A 25,086-nucleotide genomic window follows, 5' to 3' on the forward strand; every position below is an offset into this window, starting at 1 on the left:
AGCAAGGAACACGATTAAAGTCAAGATGCTTGGATTCTGGTCTTGGCCCTGCTGCTGACTAGCTATGTAACCTTGGAGAAGCCCCAGCATGAGCTTCAGTTTCTTCATGTGAAAAAAGAGACAGTTGGACTAGATAATCTATAGAGCCCCTTCTCATTCCAAGAAGCACTGATTTAGAGTTGGAAAAGCCTGCAAAGATCATTTAGTCCAGGAGTTCTTAACCTGGGATCCATGAACTTGTTTTTTTAATATTTTAATAACTATTTCAATATAACTAATTACCTTTATAATCTAATGTGTGTTATTTTATGAATTTAAAAATTGGAAAAGAAGTATGAAGGCTTCACCAGATTGCTGATGGGATCTACGACACAAAGAAAGATGAAGAACTTAATCTGACCTCTTCATTTTACAGGTGACACCAGAGTCCAGAAATATAAAATGGCTTTCCTGAAGTCCCACAGGTAGCAGAGCCAGGTACTTGGACTCCAAATTCAGCTGTCTTCACTTCCCCATAGTGCTCTGACATTTTGTAGCTGTGAAGTATCTCTTTGCAGAGCATAGCAGGCACTGTACTCATAGTAACCAGCCAATAAATGTTTGTTGATGATAGAACACAGCTCTTTGAAAGCAGGGTATGTTTTTCACTTAGATTGTGTATCACTAGTGCTTAACACAGTTTAAGTGACTAATAAATGCTTTGGGATGGGATGATTCTGTATTTATTCCTACCACCCCTCCCCCAAGGGCAATAGATACTATACACTCCTTCCATTGACCAAGTTCTAAGGAGAAATTGTTAACACATTTCTAAGGCCCTTAGCCCCCAAGCCAGTCTCAACAGTGGGCACAGTTTCATAGTTGTTAGGACACCAACATCACCTTCCCTAAGGACCTGGCCAAAAGCTCCAGCAATGGGAGAGTTACTTTTAGCCAAGCTTCGATCTTTCCCAAAAGAAAGAGCCATTGTCACCCATGTGACAGATGTTTTGTCATTAGAAAATCAAGTCTGACGGATGGTCTCAAGAGCCATGTCCTGTCTGATATGAAACTGAGTTTTAAAACTTTACCATTCAGAGTAACAAAGATCTAGCCACATAAAACTAAATGGCTGAGCTAACAGAATATCACCACTGGGAGGAAGCTGCTGCCGCCTCCAACCTACCCTGGAAATACCCTGACTTCAGCCTCCCTTTTAGTGCTAACAACACACCATCCTTTGGTAGCAGGGTTACTGAGAGCAGCCCGGCACTCATGCAGAGACAGAGTTAGAAGGAGGATGGGGTGGATATACAGGCTGGGCAAAGATGGCTTGGTCTCAAGGAAAACCTGATTCCACATTTTTGTTCCTATAAAGAAACCAGCAACCTGAAAATGAGAGGGAAATCCTTTATTACTTAAGGAACCTAAAGCTTGAGAACATGAAAGGGGAAGTGGCCAACGCCCAAGAGGTTGAGAAATAACTGGAGGAGTCCCTGGGGATATCCAGGGATACATACTGCTGTCTACAGATGTCTTAGCACATCTCCTGGCTCAAGGGCCAGGTAAAACATACACAGAAACATTGCCTGGGACTGCCCACTTCACTTCCAAATTGAACAGGAAGGATGGTACCATATGCTTCCCCTCTCATCAACAGCTACCTGGGGCTCTCACATGGGAATACTAGAGCTTAGGAAGGACCTTAAAGGTTCATTTTGTCCTTCCTTCCTGAACTCTGACAGGGACTGTACCTCACTCTCATAGCTCTCCAAGGCAAACATCATAAAATCTAGTTGAAAGGGACTTCAGAGGTCATCTGGACTCATCTCCCAACCAATGTAAAAATCCCTTCTATGACAACCCAAAAGGTCCTCATTCAGCCTCTACTTAAACATTTCTAGGGATAGGAAGTTCACAACTTTGTGAGACAGCCTGTTCCATTGTTGGGGAAGGGAACCCAAAAAGGTTCTGATACACCTTGATTTCCATATCCTGCACCATCCTGGGCTTCCACAGCTTAGATTACACAACACTTCTCTCCCCTTATTATGAGCACTGAACAATCTTTATAGGAACGTTTTTATTCTTTTTCTAACCTCTTCCATGCCTCTTCTGTGGCAAAGGATTTGATTCAATCTGCAGCTGCTCTTCATCTTCTTCACAATAATCCCTTCAAAGATGTCCTCTCCTTTAGCCTTTTCTTCCCCAACCCTGAACTTAATATTCAGGGTTTTCCAACTGCTGATATTTTGAATTAACATCACCTTGTGGTAAATTTCCATCAGTCCACTATACTTTTATTATTTTCTTAAAAACATGCTTTTAGGGGCAGCTAGGTGGCGCAGTGGATAGAGTGCTGGCCCTGGAGTCAGGAGGACCTGAGTTCAAATTTGACCTCAGACACTTGACACTTACTAGCTGTGTGACCCTGGGCAAGTCACTTAACCCCAATTGTCTCTCCAAAAAAAAAAAATTTAAAAAACCAAAAAACCAAAAAACTTAGGCTTTTGCCTTATGTCCTGATCCTCCTTTTCTTTGCACTTACACCTATCCACTGACAAGCTTTCTTCCCTGATCCTGGTCTAAGCCACCTACTAGCTACTACATCCTGGGGCTAGGAGAGAGTATAGCAGTCCTTGATAAAGAAGTTTTACCAGTCTTCACTATAATTTGGGTTAAGACACACTGCTCTAATTTGTCTCCACTGGTACCTGCTGTAAATTCTCTGCTACATTCCCTTCCTCCAGAGTTCCACATACAAAATAATTCTGGTCCACCACCCACACCAAAATCCAAGGCTCAGATTTCTTTCCTACTCACCCTCCAGGCTCTTTGGTGGAACATCTGCCAGCACGGGCTGGGACTTGAGTTCCAACCTTTTCTGCTGAGGAGAAGCTGGAGCATGTTCCAAATTTTCCACAGATCGAATGGGTGGGGGTGAGGCATCAGCTGCCTTGGTGACCTGGATCTCAACCCGCTTTGGCACCGCCTCAGCCAAAGGCACAGCAAACACATCCGGTCTTCTCTGGGGCAGTTCAGGGATCTTCGACACTGGAGCATCCATCCTCCGAAGGGAGGATTCTGGGGGTTTGACTACTGTAATCTCGGTTCTTCTGGGAGATGGCTCTGGGGTCTTGTGGCCCAGCACCTCAGCTCTTTTGAGGCTGAACCGGGACGGCCCTGTGCCACTAGAGTTCTCTACCTGCTTAGAAGAGATATCGATGGAGATCTCCGTCCTCCGTGACACAGGCTCACTTTTGGGTCCAGAGAGCTCAATTCTCCTTAGGGAAGGCTTGGGGGACTTCTGGACTGGGGAGTCCACATGGCGGGCAGATGACTCGGAGTTCTTCACACCAAGGTCCTGGAATTTCTGTGTGGAGCTGGCAACAGTGGTGCGGAGGAGTGGTGTTTGGATCCGCCGTGGTGGCGTAGAGTTGGGTGTCTCAACCTCCTCGACCTCAAAGGATCTTTTCAAGGCTGGAAAGGAAAGAGGTAGGAAAGTAGGTAAGTTGCTAGGATTTTATCCTCACTCTAACTGGCACTTCCTGCCAAAGAAATGGCAGGGTCCTTACTGGAGTAAATTAGCGAAGATCGCTGGGTTGAAATCCTCCAGATTTCTCAGGCTATGACAACCCCTTTTTCTTCCTTATCGCATCCACCAAGCATAGAATCATAACCCATATGATGACAATGACAACCCTTTCAAGTTTGCAATGTTTTTTATATATGTTAGTTCATTTGTTTCTCACAACAACATTCTGAAGTATTATCGCTTTTGTTATCCCTATTTTTATAGATAAGGACAATGAGATTCAGAGAGGCTTTCTCAGAGTGACAGCTGGTAAGTGTCTTGGTCCTAGATTGGAACACTTCCTGTGATTGCTGGCATATAAAATGCTTTATTCAACATCTGACTACAGCCTGAAGTCCCTATAGGCTTTTCTTTGGTGGGTTTATGCAGCGATTCCATGCAATGACCCAGCCATCTCCCTTGGGAAACCCTCTGAGTGGCTACTCACCTCTGTTTGTTTGTTTGTTTTTGTGGGGCAATGGGGGTTAAGTGACTTGCCCAGGGTCACACAGCTAGTAAGTGTCAAGTGTCTGAGGCCGGATTTGAACTCAGGTCCTCCTGAATCCAGGGCCAGTGTTCTATCCACTGAGCCACCTATCTGCCCCGGCTACTCACTTCTGAGAAGGGGGATGGGGCTAGGCCTGTGAAGGCTCAGCCCTCCAAACACATGCACTTGTCAGAGTTTCTGTAACCACTCTCAGAAAAAGAGAACCAGCTGCTTCCATTTAAAAGGACCAGAAAAACCATCCACGTGGCAGTTCCTCTGATGCTACTTCCCCCACAAAGGAGAGAGCCTCAGCGCCAGCCTTGTCGTTTTTTTGGGTTTTTTTTTTTTTGCCGGGACTCCAGGACACTGATTTGGGGGTAGGGAGAGAACCAGGCTGTTTTTAAAAGATTCCCTCCTCTCCACACCCTACCAACTTACTGCAGTTCAGTACAAAACAAAATCATGAACTACCATCGTCCCCAGTTCAGTCCCCAGTTTAGTACCCATCACAGACTTTCTTGATTTATTGCAGGTCAATTCAGGATGTTGTAGACAATCAGTTGCAGATGACAGGGATGGGGATGGTGCCCCAAGTAGAAATTGTTACAAAAGGAGGCAAGGGGGAAGATCAAAGGTCTATCCAGCATCATAAAAGGGCAGAGTGGGAGGCCAACAGAGAAAATTCTCCACTCTTCAGTCCTTTTGGTCAATTCTTAAAACTCTCAATTAACATAAAGAGTACTCCTCCCACTTCCTGTTACTCCCCAACACTAGCCTGGCCAGAACAGAAGTATAAATGGGCTACTCCAGGAAACTGTGCAATAATCTTCCAGTTGGTCTCTCTGTCCCACAAGTCTCCCATCATTTCAGTCCACTTTCCACTCAGTCAGTCACCAAAGTGATCTTCCTAAATTGCAGGTCTGAACACACTACTCCACTACTCAACAATCTCCAATGGCTCCCTATTACCTCTATTTGGCCTTTAAAGGCCTTCACAACCTAGCTTTTCTTATCTTTCCAATCTTCCTACATATTATTGCCTTCTGCTTATTCTATGATCCATGCTGTTCCTCAAATATATACTCCATCTCTCAGCTCCGTGCATTTTCAATGACTGTCCCAAATGCCTAGAATTCTATCCCTCCTCACCTCTGCCTCCTGGCTTCACTGACTTGTTTTGAGTCTCTGTTACAATCCCACTTTCCTGGTCAATGCTAGTGCCTTCCCTCTAAGATCACCTACAATTGGGGCAGCTAGGTGGCGCAGTGGATAAAGCACCGGCCCTGGATTCAGGAGTACCTGAGTTCAAATCCGGCCTCAGACACTTGACACTTACTAGCTGTGTGACCCTGGGCAAGTCACTTAACCCCCATTGCCCCGCAAAAAAAAAAAAAAAAAAAAGATCACCTACAATTTAACCTGTATGTATCTTATATATACATAGTTGTTTACATGTTGCCTCCCCCACGTAAGTGTAAGCTTCTTGAAGGCAGAGACTATTTTTGCCTTTCTTTTAATCCCCGGTTTTTAGCACAGTGTCATAATAATAAACACTCAATCTATGCTTACTGACCCAGAAGCCTTGAAGTAGAGAGGTTGGATGACAGGATACAGATATAGAGATTAGAATAGATGGCCTCTGTGGTCCCTCCCAACTCCGAGATTCTGTAACTCTTCTCCTCTGTAAGCAGTAATTAGTTTTGAAGGGTCTTCACAGAGTAAAAAAATGTTAGAGATAAAAGAGACAGAGACTATCCAGCTAATCCCTTCATTTTGATGAAGGTGAGGAAACTGGAGAAGGGAAGAGATTTGGCCCAAGTAACTTAGTGGCAAAGCCACTATTAGAACTGAAATCTCCTGATTTCTAAGTTAATATTTTCTTTTTTTAAACAAAATTAATATAATTTTGTCTTTTTAAATTATTTGGAATTTGACAAACATCAAACGTGATAACTAAGAAGAAAAAAAGGTTGTAGTCCATTACACACAGTTTGCATTTCTTTCAAAATCACAGAATACATTCAACACATTAGTTTTAAAGTTTTCCTGCTTGTCTGTATCTCCCTCTGAACCTCCTTCTGTTCTCTTCTATGCATTTAAAAATGTTTTATGGATACTCTTCTTCACATCATTACTACTTGTCCTCCTTCCCTTCCAAATTTGTATTTCTCCTTAAATTTACAAGGAAAAAAAACCTGTAACAATATAATTAAACAAAAACAAATCTGTAGACTAGCCGTGTCCAAAATATATATTTCTTACTCGATATTTTGAATCTATCACCTCTCTGTCAAACCAATTGATTCATCATTAGTCTTCTGGTGTCTGATTGAGCATTACACTAAATTGAGTTCTTAAGTCTTTCAAATTTGTTTTTCTTTACAATGTTGAAGTTATCTTATAAATTGTTGTCATGATTCTGCTCAATTCACGCTGGATTAGTTCATAGAATCCTTCCGAGGTTTCTCTGAATCTATTTCACAATTCCTAATGGCACTTCTTATATCTAATGATATTCCATCCCATTGATAGACCACAATTTGTTCTGTCATTCCCCTACTTAGCACCCACTTTTTTTCCAGTTCTTTGATACAACAAAAAGTCATTTTGTTGTTGTTCAGTCATGTCTGACTCTTTCATGACCCCCACAGACCATATTGCAAGGGGTCTTTCAATTCTCCACTATCTCTCAAAGTCTATCCAAGTTCATGTTCATTGTTGCCATGACACTATCTATCCATCTTATCCTCTGGTATCCTCTTTTCCTTTTGCTTTCAGTCTTTCCCAGCATCAGGGTCTTTTTCAATGAGCGCCATCTTCTCATTATATGTCCAAAGTATTTAAAGCTTAAGTTTCAGTATTTGACCTTCCAGTGAATAGCTTGAATGAATTTCTTTAACTATTTACAGATTACATCTTGCTGTTAAAGGGATTCTCAACAGTCTTCTCCAGCACAACAATGCATTGATTCTGCATTACCGAGCTTTCCTTATAGTCCCAGTCTCACAGCTATGCATTACCACTGGAAAACCATAACTTTGACTATACAGACCTTTGTCAGAAAGGTGATGTCTCTGCTGTATGCTGTAGCCATCAGACCCTATAGGTATGACCTAAGTAATATCCTTTATGACTATGAAGTAGAGATGATAACTAGATTTAATGGATTATATCTGGTAGATAAGAGTACCTGAAGAATTATGGACAGATGTTTGCACTATTGTACGGGAGGCAGCAACAACAAGCATTCCTAAGGAAAAGAAGAGCAAAAAGAAAAATAGCTGACTGGTGAGGCTTTACAAATAGCTGAGGAAAGAATGAAAGCAAAAGGGAAAGGAGAAAGGGAAAGATATACTCAACTGAATGCTAAATTCCAGAGAATAGCAAAGAAAAGGTTTTCTTAAATGAGCGATGCAAAGAAAATAGAAGAATGAGAAAGACAAGAAATCCCTTCAAGAAAATTATAAATACAATTGGTAAGTTTCGTGCAAAAATGGGCACAATAAAAGACAAAAAGTACCAAAATTTGGTACTAGTAATATTTTTATACATGTGGCCTTTCCCTCTTGGTTTTACCTCTTTAGGATATAAACCTACTGGTAATATCACTAGGTCAAAGTGTACTATGTTTTAATAACTTGGGGCATTTAGAAGACAAGCTTCTTGAGAGCAGGGACTATCTATATTCTTGGTGTTTAGTGTAGTGCTTTGCACTTCATCAGCATTTAATAGTAAACACTTTCTCCCTATCTCCCTCTGTCCCTCCTTCTTTTTTCCCTCCTTCCCTCCCTTCCTCTCTTCTTTCTTTCTGTCCTTCTTCTTTCCTTCATTTCATCCACAGTTCCAAATTACTTTCTAGAATGGCTACACCAATTCACAGTTCCAACAACAATGAGTTACTCTACTTATTTTCCTGAAGGACCTCCAACAATTGCCATTTTCTTTTTTCACATCTTTGCCAATCTGATGGGCATAGGCTGGAACTTCACAGGTGTTTTAATTTTCATTTATTTGTTTGTAATTTGAATAACTTTTTTCATAAGGCTGTTGATAAGCTTAGATTTATTTCTTTTGAGAATTTTATCTATTAGGGAATAGCTTTTATTCTTAGATATTTAAACAGTTCCTGGTGGCAGCTAGGTGGTGCAGTGGATAAAGCATCAGCCCTGGATTCAGGAGGACCTGAGTTCAAATCCAACCTCAGATACTTGACACTTACTAGCTGTGTGACCCTGGGCAAATAACCCTCATTGCCCCACAAAAGAATAATAAAATACAATAAAAAAATAAACAGTTCTTTATACATCTGGAATAGAAGAACTTATCAGAAATTTTTGTCATAAAGTTTTTTTTAAATAAATTAACTGTTTCCTTTCTAATTTTAACTGCATTAATTTTGTTTATATAGAAGCTTTTAGTACCCTAAAACTACTATAAAAAGAAGTTTTATGTCCCCTTTATCTTCTGTGATCCTCTCCCCTGTTTGTCATGAACTCTTCCTCTTATTCATTGTTAGGATAAGGAACTCCTCCTTTATACCCCTAATTTGTTTATGTTGTAACCTTTTATATCTAGGTCACATATCAATTTGTAATATGTTGTAGTATACTATGCGATCAGGTTTATTGTGTAAGGTGTAGGTCTAACCTTTATTTTTGCCAGAATGCTTTCCAGTTTTCCTGGAATTTGGGGTTTTTTCCTCAAAATCATGAGTCTACCCAAGTAGTTGAAGTCTTTGAGTTTACTGAACATGATGGTACTATGTTCATTTGCTTTCCTATGGGACAATATTCTATTTTATCATGATACTCCTTTCCCTTAAGTAATCTAAGTCTTATCTAAAACTTAACTCATAAAACACAGGCCTACCTATGTCACTCCTCCTAATCAAAAAATTTCAGTGACTTACTATTACCCTGTCATTCCTAGGCTAAAGCCCTTCAGAATCTGGCTCTGGCCTAGTATTCCAGGCTTATTTTTTGTTACCTCCCTTCACACACTCAATGTTCCAAACAAACAGACCTGCTCTCTATTGATTACTTGTCCAGGATATTCCATGTCTCTGGAATGCTCACTTGTACAAGGATCTTTCATGCCTCGAAATTTCTCTATTTCCCTCTAGGTCTTGGAATCAATCTCCTTCAAGGCACAATGTAACCAAAATCTCCAACTCAAGACCTTTCCTAAATCCTCTGAGTTGTTAGTACATCCTCCCACACCCTGGACTATCTTGCATTAATCTCATATGGATTTTATATTGAATCATCCATATACTTGTTTTGCTCCCTCCCACCTCCCACCCCCACAGAATGTAAGCCTCTTGAGGCCTCATACTGTTTCAGTGCTATTTTTAGATCTATTACAAAACCTTAGCAGAGTGCTTAGCAGACAATAAAAGACTGATAAATGCTGACTGAAGGACTCAAAATTCCCCTCCTGTAGAAACCTTTCCCCATTATACCTATGGGTAACATCTTGAGGACTTCATCAAAGGTATTTCTATGAGTTGTGAATCAGAGCAGGGTTATGCTCTAGGAGAGCACTGGGCAGTGGAGGGATTAGAGATCAAAGTGTGGCCAAACAAGTTTAAGAAGAGTAAGACAAGGGGGCAGCTAGGTGGCGCAGTGGATAAAGCACCAGCCGTGGATTCAGGAGGACCTGAGTTCAAATCCGGCCTCAGACACTTGACACTTACTAGCTGTGTGACCCTGGGCAAGTTACTTAACCCTCACTGCCCTGCAAAAAAAAAGAAAAAAAGAAAAAGAAAAAGAAAAGAAATGAAAAAAAAAGAAAAACGAAAAAGAAAAATACAACAAAATGAGGGATGGAATGATAGATTATATTCAAAGAAAGGAATTTCAGAGTTCATGAAAATGTAAGCAGAACAATGATGGCAAGATGAAAGGTAGAGCCATCCTGGTGTAGGACTCTGATAAGTAGAAGAATAGGAATTTAATAGATTGAGAAACTGTGAGGTTTGTGGTAATTCAGAGAATTTTAACATGTATGATTTAAGTTCCCAAATATAAAGACAGGAGCTCAAGTGGAAAAGAAGATAATTAGCTAGGTATTAAATTCCTTGAGAAAGGAGGTTGCTGAGTGATTATGGCAGGAAATCTAGAAGCGGCACTGAGGAGCAAAACGTCTACCTACCTATTTCCCATGCAGGAACCCTTAGTTGAGAGGCATAAAAAAGTGCAACTACTACTTGGAGAAGATGGCCAAGGACACAGTGTCATTCTGGGTCTAAAATGAAGATGCTGATTATGGAAAGGGAAGTCCAGAGGACACAGCAAATGAGGGTAGGCAAGCTTTACACAAATGTCATTTATCAGCAGCAGCATCTGGGTTACAACAGAACCACAAAGAGCTTCAAGTCAGAAGGAACTTCAAAGTTCATCTGGCCAATCCTCCCATTTAACAGAGAAAACTGAGGCCCTGAGAAAGAAAGCAACCTGCCTCAAAAGTTATGAACTGGGGCAGCTAGGTGGCACAGTAGATAGAGCACTGGCCCTGGAATCAGGAGGACCTGAGTTCAAATCTGACCTCAGACACTTGACACTTACTAGCTGTATGACCCTGGGCAAGTCACTTAACCTTCATTGGCCCGAAAGAAAGAAAGAAAAAGAAAGTTATGAACTAATTCCCTAGCAAGGTCACGGTATTGATGAGACCACCCACAGTGATGTGCTTGATGCAGACTGATGCATGCCCTCAGTCAGAAGAAGAACTAGACAAGAGACAATGTAATATAGAGAAAAGAGTAATGGAAATGGAAGGCAGAGAACCTGGGTTAAAATCCCAGTTCTGCTTGCCATTGCTGAGCTTTCCAGACTTGTTATACATTACTCAACTTCCCATACTCTGGTCTAGCCAGACAAACTTTTCTGCTGTTCCCCACTCATGACACTCCATCTGTCATTGGCAGTCGCCCATTCCTGAAATTTACCACCTCCTCACTTCTGCCTCTCAAGAGTGTCCTGTATTCTTCAAAGTTCAACTTCAAGAGCCATCTTCTCCATGAAGCCTTTCCTGGTTCCTCCAACTACTTGTTTCTTTCACCCCCATCATGACCCCAAAAGTTGTTGTTCAGTTGTGTTTGACTCTTCATGACCCCATCAACCATAGCATGTCAATTCTGTCTATGGAATTTTCTTGGCAAAGGGATTGAGGCAAACAGAGGTTAAGTATTAAGTGTCTGAGAACGAATTTGAACTCAGGTCTTCCTGACTCCAGGCCCAGTTCTCTATTCACTGAGCCAGCTAGCTGCTTCCTACTCCAAAAGTTACCTTGGATTTATTTTATATAATTTTGTTTATAATTAAACATATTTGTTGTCTCTCTCAATAGAATGTAAGCTTGGGGCAGCTAGGTGGTTCAGTGGATAAAGCACCAGCCCTGGATTCAGGACGACCTGAGTTCAAATCCAACCTCAGATACTTGACACTTACCAGCTGTGTGACCCTGGGCCAGTCACTTACCCCTCATTGCCCCAACCCCCCTCCCCAAATAGAATGTAAGCTCCTTGAGAACAGGGACCATTTCATTTTTGTCTTTTCATCACCAGTGTTGTCTCTCTATCAAGAGAGATAATGTGTACCTCAAAGTATAAATAAAATAATACAAAATAAATCCAAGGTAACTTTGGTGGGAGGGATAATGGGAAAGAAAGGAACTAGCAGTTGGGGAAATCAGGAAAGGCTTCATGTAGAAGGTGGCCTTTGAGCTGAGTTTTGAAGGAAACAGGATTCCTTAAGAGGCAATACATTGTAGGTACTATGTCATTAGTTCTCTCTGAAAATGAAGAACCACCATCAACAGGTGCTTTTAATACAATGCTTTAGAAAAATCACTTCTCCTCTCTAGGCCTCAGTTTCCTCATCTGTAAAATGAGTAGCCTGGAGGGGTATCTAGGTGGTGCAGTGGATAGAAAACCCAAAGTGGTCAGGAGGGCCTGAGTTCAAATCTGGCCTTAGATACTAGCTGTATGACTCTGGACAAGTTACTTAATCCTGATTGCCTCTTTAGAAGAAAAATGAGGTTGGATTAGATGGCCTCTAAAGTCCTTTATAGCTCTAAATTGATAATCCCATGAGCCCACATCCTCTGAATGAAAACTCAAAAACAATACCCTTCCACAGGACCATCCAACTGGTAGTAGATAAAAAGTATGTTATCTTCACAAATTAAAAGAGTTCCTATTACTGCCTCACTTTTGAAGCAAACCTTTTCCCAATGTCCACAGATGTTCCAGGCAAGCGATAAAATAGAATTCGGCCCTGTTTAAAAAGCTATTGTGTGAGAATCACAAGAGACCATTGCAAATCCCTTCTCGTACTGCAATATTTTCCCTACCACAAACCTCCCAGAGCTCCCTATAAGCACACAGAAGGCTTCCTCACAATGTGCAAACCTTGGAGCCACAAGGGTGAGCCAGAAAGTCACCCTGAAGCCTGAGAAAAATATTATTGAAAATAAGACTCCTGAGATCAAGTTCAAATGACAATGTGCTTGCAGCTTTTGTGGCACAGGAACCCCCATAGAGATGGGGCACACTGCCTTGAACCCCCAGAATGGAATTCTAAATAAAGGCCTAAGAGAGAGAGAGAGAGCAGCAGTGTCTATAGCAGCAAATATGGTCTCCTCTGAGTCAAGTGAGGCAAAGGAAAGTGTTAGGGAGAACATGCACACAAAAGACTGGCAGAAATTCACCAGATAATATCACCAGGCCTATATAGAAAGGGCCCCCCCCCCGAAGGCTCACTGGGTAAATATGAAAAATGAATGTTAACATAAAAACAAGAGGAATAGGGGGCAGCTAGGTGGCACAGTGGATAAAGCACCAGCCCTGGATTCAGGAAGATCTGAGTACAAATCTGGCCTTAGACACTTGACACTTACTAGCTGTGTGACCCTGGGCAAGTCACTTAACCCTCACTGCCCTGCCAAAAAAAAAAAAGGAATCAAGAAAACTCTTATTTTTAAAATACATAAATTCAAGTCAATGTAAAAAAATAAAGAAAGGATTCTTCTTTAACAAAGGTAACATTCGGGGCAGCTAGGTGGCGATAGAGCACCGGCCCTGGAGTCAGGAGTACCTGAGTTCAAATCTGACCTCAGACACTTAACACTTACTAGCTGTGTGACCCTGGGCAAGTCACTTAACCCCAATTGCCTCACTAAAACAAAACAAAAACAAAAACAAAAAAACAAAGGTAACATTCTAGGCAGGGGAGAAGTGGATTCAAATCTTAATTCTATTACTGACTCCCTGAATGACCTTAGGCAAGTCACAACTTCTTTCTCATCAGGAAAAGGAAGGAATTAGGCTCTGTGATCACTCAAGTCTCCTGGTGATCCCAGGGGGAAACTAACCTGATTCCTTAGAAAGTAATGCTTTTCCTCTTACTGAAAGTATTCAGGCAAAGTTAGATGGTAACTTCGGGGAGACTTGTGTATTGGATAGGACTTGGAAAAGATGACTTTTATAGGCTTTTATAATTCTACAAATATGTCTGAAATTCCCTTTGGGGCATTTATATGCTTCCATTAAACAGTTAATAAGCATTTATTAAGTGCCTACAATGTACCAGGCACTGTGCTAAGCCTTGGAACAGAAAGAAAAACAGTCCATAACCTCAGAGTTCCCATGGGAACATGCAAACAATTATGTGCATATAAGAGATATATAGGGTAAATTGGAGGTCATCTCAGAGGGAAAGCACTAGCAGCAGAGGTGATAAGAGGCTACACCAGAGCTATGCCAGAATGTGTAAGAAATGTGAAGGCAGAATTGACAGGACTTGGCAATAGATCGGCTATGGGAAGTAAGAGTTCAAGGAGTTGAGGATGACAACTAGGTTTTAAGCCAGGAATGACTAGGAAGAAGGTGGTGTCCTGGGCAGTAATAGGAAAGTATGAAAGAAAGGAAGATTTGGGGGGAAAGACAAATAATTCAAATTTGGATGTGTTAAGTTTATGATCCAGTTCAATAGGCAGATGGAGATGTGAGTCTGAAGAACAGGAAGGACATTAGAGCTAAATAAGTAGATCTAAAAAACTATTTACAGAGAACTTCCTAAAGCTGTTCCCCACCCTTTCTACCACAACCCATCATACCTTCTTTTTCCCAAATTTTCTCAAGGGAAGAGAAGGGGAGGGGAAGGGGAGGGGAGGGGAGGGGAGGGGAGGGAATCTGGCTAAAGTTGAAGGGCAGAGTCATTCTAAGAATAATGTCAAACGCTGGCTCCTTTTCTCTCAGTACTTCCAGCTGGACACAGACCACAGGACAATGGCAAGTGAGTCTGACTACAAGTCAGTCTCCTGGGGTGTTCCTGGCCCTGAAACATGTTCTCAAGGGTGGGCGCATGCTCACACTGCTGGATTCTGTGATGAATGTTCCACACACAATCCCTCAAAGTTCAAGGAACACTGGAGTTGGAGGCATATGAACAGGCTTCAAAGTCTTAGCTCTGATACCACCCATGGACCTTGAGCAAGTCAAATCAAATCACTGAGCCTCAGTTTTCCAATGGGAATAATATGTACACTATCTACTTCACTGGGATGTTCTTGAGCAAAGAACTTTGTGAACTGAAAAGAGTTGATTTAAAAAAAAATGTGTACCTCCATTTTCCTTCAGTATAAGAGAACTTACACAGTGAAAACCACCTCCCACCAATGCATCCCTTGAAAAGTCACCTGAGATACTAAGTTAAATTATTTGTCACCCTGTTAGTATGTGTCAGAGCTAGGACTGGAACCTACATCTTTTTGACTCTAAAGCGCCCTCACCCCAACTATCATCATGCCAAGGCATCTCTCCATATAAATATAAGCTATAATGGGATGGATTCTAAGGGCAACCATTCCAGCTACAGAATTTTCTCCCTTCTCCCTTCTATTCCTTTTCCCCTTTAATTGTTTTCTTTTTCTTATCTCCCTGTTTCCTCTCAACCCCTCTGATTACACTGAGCTACGCATTATTCAATCAAATCAAGCAAAGTAATCAGCAAGTACTTACTGGCTACCTTTACATGCCTGATCATACTTAGCCAAAAAAAAAAAATTCCACTTAAAACTTGGTAAATATTCATAGATGAAGAAGATGCTGTAATTCCAAGTCACTGCTCAGCAAATTAGCAGGAGATGGCTCTGTAACTAGCAGGGAACCACCCTTGGGAGAGCAATCCCTGCCAAAGTAAACAAGTGTGACAGCCATCTTGGAAAGATTTTGCCTGCATGCTCTGCTCTGATTTATTTTGACAAATGTATTTTGCTTTGCTTGTTTAGGATACTGCTTTCCTCCATATGAATATTCCTGAAGGGTTTGGGTTATAACCCACATATCTCCCTCCCCCACCCCGCCTCCCCAGGCTTGGGGGATGTTACTAAATATCACTTCCCGTGAGACAAGGGACCAGGACATGAGTCTCTGCTCTCTCTTTGGATTATCCACGTGAGAATGAGCAGGTCTAACATTCTCTCTGGCTTTGTTTTCTATATGGAGCCAAGAGAAACAAACCAGACCTTCTGGCTGCCTCCTGCTCTCCTCCTAGCTAGAGAACTAGGAAGCTGGAACAAGAGTTAGATACTAGAACAGGGCAACTCTGGTAGCATTAGATGCAACCAGCAGTCTATCATAGCTAATATGTCTTCTAGGGAAGAAGACCAAAACCACATAAAGCATTTTTACATGCATACAAAGTCCAGCTGTTTACAAAGGTATCATTAAGGTATTCTTAACTTTGGCTAAAACCAGACTTTTAGCAACATGAGTGGAACCAAGTGGATTTCTGGATTTCTGAGGTTGTCATTTTCAAAATTCGTTTTTATAACATCTCTCAAAAAAAAACCCACCTCTATAATAAATTGGCAATAAAGTACCAAAAATGGTACCTATCCACAAATGGAGTAAACAAGTGCCATTCTCCTTCCTGACTATGATATAAATCATTCAGTGTTTAAAATAAACATGATCAGAATCTTTTATGACTCGCTCTCAGAAATAATTTCTACCCTCTGGGAAGTAGTTTTGTATCTGTCTTCAAGGTTACTGTAAGATTAAAAAAAATAGGGGGTGGGGACAGTTAGGTGGTGCAGTGGATAAAGCACAGGCCCTAGACTCAGGAGGACCTGAGTTCAAATCCAGCCTCAAACACTTAACACTTACTGGCTGTGTGACCCTGGGCAAGTCACCCCACAACAACAAAAAAAAGTTACTGTAAGATCTGATTGACAATGGAACTTGCTGTCTTATGACTGCCCTCAGCCATCCTAGCCAGCTTCCTAAAAGAGGTTTGGTGGAATCTAAAGTCAATTTTTTCTATGATTTATCAGACATGAAGTGACTAAATAGGCCCCTACAGGAAAATATTGATCTAGCAAAAAGAAATCTCAAAGGCAGCAGCAAGCCACCAGAGAAAATAATTTTATGCACAAAGTAGTTTTCTTCTGCAGAAGGTCAATACAGTTATGTATGGTGGTATGGTTGGGGGGATGAGAGGTGTTTACAGATCTCTACCACAAATCATTTAACCCCTTACTGCCACTTCCTCCCCATCACCACACACCCCGATTCCTACCCTCCATTAAGTGTGAAAGAATGGGTGTCAGGACTTCAAAGATTCTATTTCTTTCCCAAAATATGGAGAGAGACTCCCAGAGTGACAGAAACACAAGAATGGGAGCTCATGTTTTATACTGGGCACCATTAAGATCTATTACATGGAAGCCACTGATGCAGGAAACCGCTCCTTACAGAATATAGTACATGGGACCAAAATAAACATGGCCAAAAGAGACCACTCCCTACAAGGACCAGGGAAATGTTCTCTCTCTTCTCTCTCCTCTACTCTTCTTCTCCTCTTCTTCCTCCTATCCTCCTCTCCTTCATCTCCTCCTTCTCTCTCTCTTTCCTTCCCCCCTTCCCCCTCTCCCTCCCCCTCTTTCCCCTCTCTCTCCCCCTCCCTTCCTTCCTTTCTTCTTCCCTCCCTTCCTTGTCATACACACACACCACCCTTCAGAAGTCTCATCCATCCAGATTCTTGAAGGATAATTTTAAAATATAATGAAAGCATCAGTTTTCCCTCTAGTCATCTGTGTCTTCTCCAGGTTTTGGTAACCTAGGGGTTATTCCTGAAAGACTTTAAAAGAAGTTCTCTAAGGCTTGGTTTCTTTATTACTATGTATAAGCTAAGAGAACATGGGCCCATTTTAGACAAAAGCCATAATAGCAACCTTGGCTTTTCCTCCCCCCTACTTTAGTACTAGATGTTCATTATCACCACTAAGAACAGAAGAGGAGGAAATGGTTTTTAACTGAGATAAGAGAGATGTAGGTTAGATAAAAGGAAGAATGTCCTGACCTGGGGTAGTTAGATACAAGAATGGATTAATGGAGGAGAGTATAGAATGCCATCTCTAGAAGGGTCTTTGCTCAGTCCTGGCATAGTTTAAATGTAGCCTTGCCCAGAGGCAGGTGAAAAACTAGATGACCTTTCAGAATCCTTCCAGTGCAGGTCATTCTAGAATAAGTGGTGATTCATGTTGAATGGAATAGAGGTATGTCTCTGGGAGGTGAGTTCTTAGAAATTAAAACTAAGGGTTTAAACTTAGTATCAACAAAATACTTAGCCTTTGTACCCAGGATAAAGAACAGTTCAAACACTGAATATTGATTTTGGTAGGCATAGAATAGTTCTCCCACCCCCACTCTCTCCTCTCTCCACCAAAAAAGGTAAGAAAAAATTAAATGCCCCAAGGGGTCCCTGTCCAGGTGGAGTCCCCAACCCCAACCATCAATCACAAAGAAGCCAAGATGAACAGATGGGCCTCACTCAATTGTGGCCTAGAGGCCAACAGATGGATTCTGCTCAGGCCTGGATGAGCTATAGTCTAATTACAGGAGCTGATGACCCAGGAGGACCAGAGTTCAGGCTCAGGTCAGATCAGTACCTAGGAACTCAGACCACAGACTGACATTTCCCCCAATCATTGAAAAAAAAACTGGCCAGTATTATCCAGTACATCCAGAAGATTGAAAGATCAAGATATTCATTCATCAGCTAAGTCTCCAGGTACAGGCTGGTTGAGAAGTCCTTGACTGGCCAGAATTTGTTTCCCCTTTGAGAGGTTGAATGGCATAGTTGATAGAGAGCTAGCCTTGGTCCTGGAAAGACTAGTTATTCCTGTCACTGGCTGTGTGACCATAGGCAAGTCACCTTAACCTGGTGTCAAACTCAAATAGCAACAGGGATGGCAATATGGTCCCCTCCCTAAACTGTATAGGGAGGACTGCATATTGACTTAGAAAACTACATTATCTCTGTTCTATTGTATTTTTTAAAAAATATTTCGCAATTACATTTTAACTAGTTCCTTCAGTTCTGTTTGAGACTGCTGCTCTAGGCAACTCTGTAAGACTATAAGTTTTAGAGGAAGTGCAAACCTGCATTAGTACAGAAAGGTTTCTTCACGCAGGAGTTATGTGTAACAATGAAATCCCAAATGGTTCCCATCATACTGCAAGTTCTGCTTAACATGAGAAAGAACTCTTTGGGATGGGTTTGGGGTAAGGAAAGGGTATTCTGAAGTGACATCTAGTACATAGAGAGGTTTGTCCTTTTAATTTTTTTAAATTAACAAGCACTTATTTTTTTTCCTTCCTCCCACCTCCCTTTCCAATGAAAAAATATGAAAAATAAAATCCTTGTAAAAATATGCAATCAAGCAAAACAAATTCCCCCATTGACCATGTCCAAAAATTACATGTCTTCTTCTGTATCTTGAGTTCCTCATCTATCTGTCAGGAGACAGGTAGCATGCTTCATCATTGGTTCTCTAGATTCTGGATTAAGCACTCATTTGATCAGAGTGCTTAAGTATTTCAAAGTATTTTCAAATTGTTGTTATTACAGATATTGTCTTCTTGTTACTGTATAAATTGTTCTCTTGATTCCGTTCTCATTCAGGCGGCATCATTTCATAAAAATCTTTCAAGGTTTCTATGAAACCATCCCCTTCATCATTTTGTTGGTGAAATAATATTTCATTGTATTCATGTATAAGTATTGGTTCAGGGTAACCCATTGGTTATGAACCCCCTAGATTTCCAGTTCTCTACCACTACAGAAGAATCTTCTGTATTTTTTTTTTGCATATGGGTCCTTTTCCTCTTTCTTTGGGGTATAGGTCTAACTGTGGAATGACTGGATCAAAGGGTATGCAGAGTTTAGTAACTTTGAAGGCATAATTTCAAACTGCTCTCCAGAAAAATTGGCCTAATTCACAAGTCCACAGCTCCAGCAGAGTATTAGTGTGCCTGATTTACCACAACCCCTCATCTGTAAAATGGGGACACACTGAAGAAGAAAATGGCAAACCCACTCCAGTATCTTTGCCAAGAGAATGCCTTGGACCAAAAAGAAAAAAAGTCAGTGGGGTCAAGTAGTCAGACATGACTAAACAACTGAATGATGACAATAACAACAACAAATTATTGGTGAGTTGGAATATTTTTATATGGCTATTGATAATTTGGATTTCTACCTATGAAACTGCCTGTTTATATTGTTTGGGGTTATCATTATCACTTGGGGAATGTAATTTATCCTTACAAATTCCTCATAGATTTCAAATATAAGACCTTTATGAGAGAAATACTACAAAGATCTTTTCTAATTAACTATTTCCCTTCTAATTTGAACTATGTTGGTTTGTGTACAAATTTGTAAATTTTGCTTAATCTAAATTGTAGATTTTATCTTCTGTAATCCTCTCTATTCCTTGTTTGGTCAAGAACCTGTCCCCTATCTATAGGTCCAAGCTTTTATATTAAGTCACAAATCCATTTGAAACATCATGGAATATAGTGTGAACCATTGGTCTAAATCAAATTCCTGCAAAGTTGCTTTTTTATTTTCCTGGCAATTTTTGTCAAATATTTTGTCGAATGACAAATATCTTGTCAAATGAGTCCTGAAATCCTTGAGGTTTTTTAACACTAGTTTATTTGCTTCTTTTTTATTTGTTTTTATGTTTTTGAGATTGGGTCTCCCTGCTTGCCCACACTAGAAACACAGTGGCCAATCATAGGCACAATCCCAATACTGATTTGCATTAAAGTTTTAACCTACTCCATTTTTCTAACCAAGTTTTCTTTGCCCCTCCTTAGCCTGGTGGCCCTTTGCTCTTGAGGACTCACCATATTGGTCCTGGAAAGTTTTCTTTGCCCCTCCTTAGCCTGGTGGCCCTTTGCTCTTGAGGACTCACCGTATTGGTGCCAGAATTAGTGTGGACACCCAGCCAGCTTTAGCCTTACTGCTTGCTGTTCAAAACTACCAAAATCAACCAATCCACTAGATTCAACTTCCCACACAAGCAGGAACTACAGGCATGCATCACCATTCCCTGCCTTCATTTGCTTCTTTATGTTGCACAGTCCATCTCTTCTGAGGATCAATCTCTCTCTTTTTTCAACTGATGTCATATCAAAGAAAGGTCTACTTAAGGTTTTACTTTGTGGTATTTTTTTCTTTTCTTTTTGTGAGGCAATTGGGGTTAAGTGACATGCCTAGGGTCACACAGCTAGTAAGTGTTAAGTGTCTGAGGCCGGATTTGAACTCAGGTCCTCCTGAATGCAGGGTCGGTGCTCTATCCACTGCGCCACCTAGCTGCCCCTGTGGTTTTTTTTTTTAAACAAAACACTGTTATTGTATTTTGTCAAAAGCCCTTTTTTGTCAAAATCATCCACTAATATATTCTTATTGTTCTTCTTACTTTCCTTCTTATGTTTATAGCTATCCTAATATTAAATCATCATTCAATTCCTAGTGTTAGTCCAACCTGGTCACAGTATATAATCTTTTTGATGTGTTACTGTAGGTTTTCTGCTAATAATTTATGTAAATTTTTTGCATTAATTTTCATTTGGCATGGTGGTCTATGTTTTTCCTTATCTGTTTTTACCTGTCTTGTTTTAGGAAGCAAGGCCATACTTGTAACTCTCTGGTTCCTTTTTTTTCCCCAGTTTGAATGTTTGGTAGAATTTGCTTGTAAATCCATCTGGTCCCAGACTTTTTTTTTCCTTCGATGTTTATTTATGGTTTGTTCAATTCCTTTATCTAAAATTGGATTTAAATTATCTATTTATTTTTCTAATGATTTTATGAGTATTCATTCATTTCATCAAAATTGTTGGTTTTATTGGTAAAATAATTTCTAATACATTTCTATTTATTTCTTCATTTGTTGTGGATTATGCTTTTTCATTAATGATACTAGTACTTTTGTTTTCTTTATTTTTTGTATTCTTTATTTTTAATCAGATTTACAAATGTTTATTTTTTCAAATTCTTTAATGACAATCAGAGAAAATTGAGAAAACTGGCATGAAGTGATATGGAGTGATATGAGTAGAACCAAGAGAACGATTAATGCAATAACAACAGTATAAGGAAAAATGATTCAGAAAGACTTGAGAACTCCAATCAATGCAATAAGCAACTATGTTTACAGAAGACTGATGATGAAGCATGCTACCCACCTTAGAAGTTGAAAGATTCCAAATGCAAAATAAGTTTTATTTTCTCAAGACTAAATTTTAATACATAACACATAATTCTTTTGATTCTTGGGTTTGCATTTCAAAGTTTCTACTCAGCTCTGGTAAGACTGAGAAGAGTCAATACAGTGCAGATTAGATCATTCATAGTCAGTGCCTTCTCCCATTGTATTCCCAAAGGGCATGCGCTGCAGAGGGCAATACCGCTGGCAGGTCACTTTGACTCAAAAGCAACTGAGAAAATCAACTAGAATTTGTCTAAAAGGGTGAGAGACATGATCCAGATCACTATGGTTCAACTCTCAACTCTAATGTGGGGGATAACTGAGGGTGTGTGGGGGGGGTCATACAGATCAATGATAATAGGGAGAACTTCCTGATTCCTGGGTATTAAGGATATTAAGGAATGAGGTGGCAAGGGAATCAATTGCACAGATCTTAAACAGAGGTGCAACAAGGCCATTCCATGTACCTCTAGTGTGAAAGGCAATCTAGTATAGTAGAAAGAGAGATGGCCTGGGAGTTACAGAACTCAGTTCAGATCTCTGCACTGTTATTCAATCCCTGGGTGACGTTGGGTAAGTCCCCTGGATTCCTTAGGCCTCAGTTTCCTCATCTGTAAAATGAGGAAGTTGATTGGTGGCATAAGGGATAGAAAACCGGACTTAGAATCAGGAAGACCTCAGTTTTCAAATCTATCACACTTCCTGACTTTGTGACCATGAACAACTCACACTCTATCCATAACTGTTTCTTTATATGTAAAATGGGGAAAGTAATAATTGTAATACATATCTCACAGAGGTTGTTGCAAGGATCAAATGAGATTATGCATGGAAAATGCATTGCAAATGTTAAAGCACTAGGTAAATGTCCACTGTTATTACTATTACCATTTTTAGTTTATATGTGATCTTTAAAATCCTTCCCATCATTAAATCTGCAAATTTAACTGGTTGTAGGCTTCAAACATCCCCATCCCTCTTCCAAAATTAGCCTCCCTCATTCTCTGGCCCTGAAGCATTCTCTCTTTCAACAACAGATTCTAAAATTCCTACCTTCATGAAACTTTCCCGTAAGAATCAGATTGCTTTTACCAACTCCATCTTCTCTATATATGCCTGCTTTATTACCTCCTCCATGAATGCATTTTTTCTGGGCTTACAGACTATGTAAATATTTATCCTTAACTTATTTACATTTTTGTTCAGTGTTTATTTTTCAATGATCTATCTGCTCAGCCTCTGAGTGTCTGCCCTGGTGCTGAATGTTTTAGATTACAAACCCCTCTGAGGGCAGAGACCCTGCTGGCCCCAACAGATCTGTAGAGAAGCTAGCACGGTGCCACAGGCAGAAGTTGTTTCAAAAATGCTTGAAGGATGCCAACAACACAAATCGTCTCTAGAAGGGGGCTTTCTTGTTCCTCCCTCTCTTTCTTTCCTCCATGTGATGTCCTTTGTGTTACCACGCTGGAAGGTTACAAGTGGACAGCACCATAATGATATTTCTATAATGCTACAAAGCTTTGGAAGCTCTTAACGCATATTGCCTAATTTGATCTAGACAACCCAGGGAGCTAAATACCACAGGTATTATCATCAATTTCATTTTACAGCTCTGCCTAATGGCTATAGCTCACAAATGGTAAGGAAGAAAGGATAAAAATGAGGAAGAAAAAAAGAAAAGAAAAACTGTTTACAAACGCCTCTTTAGAAAGCTTTCTATGGACATCCAAAGGATTTTTCCCTCCCTCTAAGACCAGGATGAAATTGCTTTCCCTGCTCCTGATAACCTCTGACCTGCCCTCAGGTCATTCCCAGCTGAATCCTGCCAATCATTGAGGACTAGCCAAGATTCATGCCAAGGGCTAGACTGTCACCTTAAGAAACTTTTCCTTCTCCAGAGCTGCACTCTTAAAAACCAGGCCACCAACAAACACCCTTGTGGTCTTCATCATTTTGTAACATAGGTTTGAGAGCGAGAAGGGGAATAAATATTTATTCAGTGCCTTTCTCTGTCAGGTACTATGTTAAGTGTTTTGTAAATATCTTCTCATTTGATCCTCAGAACAACCTGAGGAGGCAAGTTTTTTTATTATTCCCTTTTATAGTTAAGGAAACTGAGGCACAAAGAAGTTAAGTAACTTGCCCAAAGTCACACAGCTAGTAAGTGTCTGACACTAAATTTGAACTACTCGGGTCTTCCTGATTCCAGGCCTGGTGAGGTCTCTCTATTTTTTTATGCCTAGCTGTCTCTTCCTCAAGGTCTATCACCCTCGGAAGCCTAAAAATCCTCTCAAATAAAAAGACTACTGTATATCTGGAGCCAAAGGTCCTGGATTGAATGTAATTCAATTCAATTTAACAATGGTTCAGCAAAGCAGGCATCCTACTCCTGTACTAGGTCTCAGGGACAATGCAGGTACTAGAGTTACAAAAACAAAACAATCCTTTCTCTAGAGAAGTTTACAAATGCCAGCTCTTAGATTTACTAACTGTGGAACTTTGAGAAGGCGCTTTGCCTCGGCATCTCAATTTCCTCATCTGTAATATGAGGAGGTTAGATTGGGCAATTTCTAACATCCCTCCAGTCTCTGAATCCAGGGATCCCAAATAACTTAAACTTTGGGAAAGGAAGAATTTTACTAGAAGCTGAAAACCAGCCAGCTGGGACTATTGCCAGCTTGTAGCTATGACTGTATCACTAGATAAGGGACTCTGTGTTATTTGGTGCAGACCTGTGATTTCATACATGGAAGGAGGAAACTCCCTATGTCAATGCAAATTCAGCAGCTGTTCTGCAACTTGTTGTCTTAAGCTAACTCTGAATCTGTCCCAAATGCCTACCATAGTGGTGCTATACACAACAGATGATTTAAAAATGTCGGGTGAATTGAAATGATTATGTAGTTCAGACTATCAAAATCAGATCCTCTCACTACAAGTCACTGGATCAGAGATTTATTTTTAAATATAACTTTGCTTTGCTATTCTGAACTTGACAAACAACAAACATAAGCGTTTCCACACACAAAGAATGGAAAAAGAACATTGCATAAAAAACCACAAATCTCTATTATATACAGTTTGCATTCCTTTTCAAAATTATAATACATTTAATATGTTACTTTCAAAGCTGTCCTGCTTGTCTGTGACTCCCCCCAACCTGATCTTTTCCAAGTGGTTTTTAAAAATGCTACAATGTTCTTTTTGCATGTAGCATGACTATCACTAGTCCCCTTCTCCCTCCCAAGTTCCTCTTTTGTTGTTGTTCAGTAATATCTGAGTCTTCATGACCCCATTTTCAGATTTCCTTGACAAAGATACTGGAGTGGTTTGCCATTTCCTTCTCTAGCTCATTTTACAGATGAGGAAACTGAGGCAAACAGAATCAAGTAACTTGACCAGGGTCACATAGCTAGTAAGTGTCTGAGGTCAAATTTGAACTCAGGTCTTCCTGACTCCAGGATTGGGGCCCCACCAA

The 25,086-nt window shown here is 40.5% G+C and overlaps 1 protein-coding gene across 3 annotated transcripts in view; it reads right to left on the reverse strand.

Annotated features, from left to right (window-relative positions):
• The window catches only part of SEPTIN9 (septin 9), a 347,050-nt gene that overhangs the window by 147,261 nt on the left and 174,703 nt on the right, over nucleotides 1-25,086 (reverse strand). For all 3 annotated transcript variants that reach the window (XM_044003880.1, XM_044003882.1, XM_044003881.1), the window contains one exon: nucleotides 2,803-3,459. In XM_044003880.1, the coding sequence (XP_043859815.1) occupies nucleotides 2,803-3,459 (657 nt within the window). The remainder of the gene's footprint in view (nucleotides 1-2,802; nucleotides 3,460-25,086) is intronic.

Source organism: Dromiciops gliroides, chromosome 4 (assembly GCF_019393635.1).
Source record: "Dromiciops gliroides isolate mDroGli1 chromosome 4, mDroGli1.pri, whole genome shotgun sequence".
Taxonomy (NCBI): domain Eukaryota; kingdom Metazoa; phylum Chordata; class Mammalia; order Microbiotheria; family Microbiotheriidae; genus Dromiciops; species Dromiciops gliroides.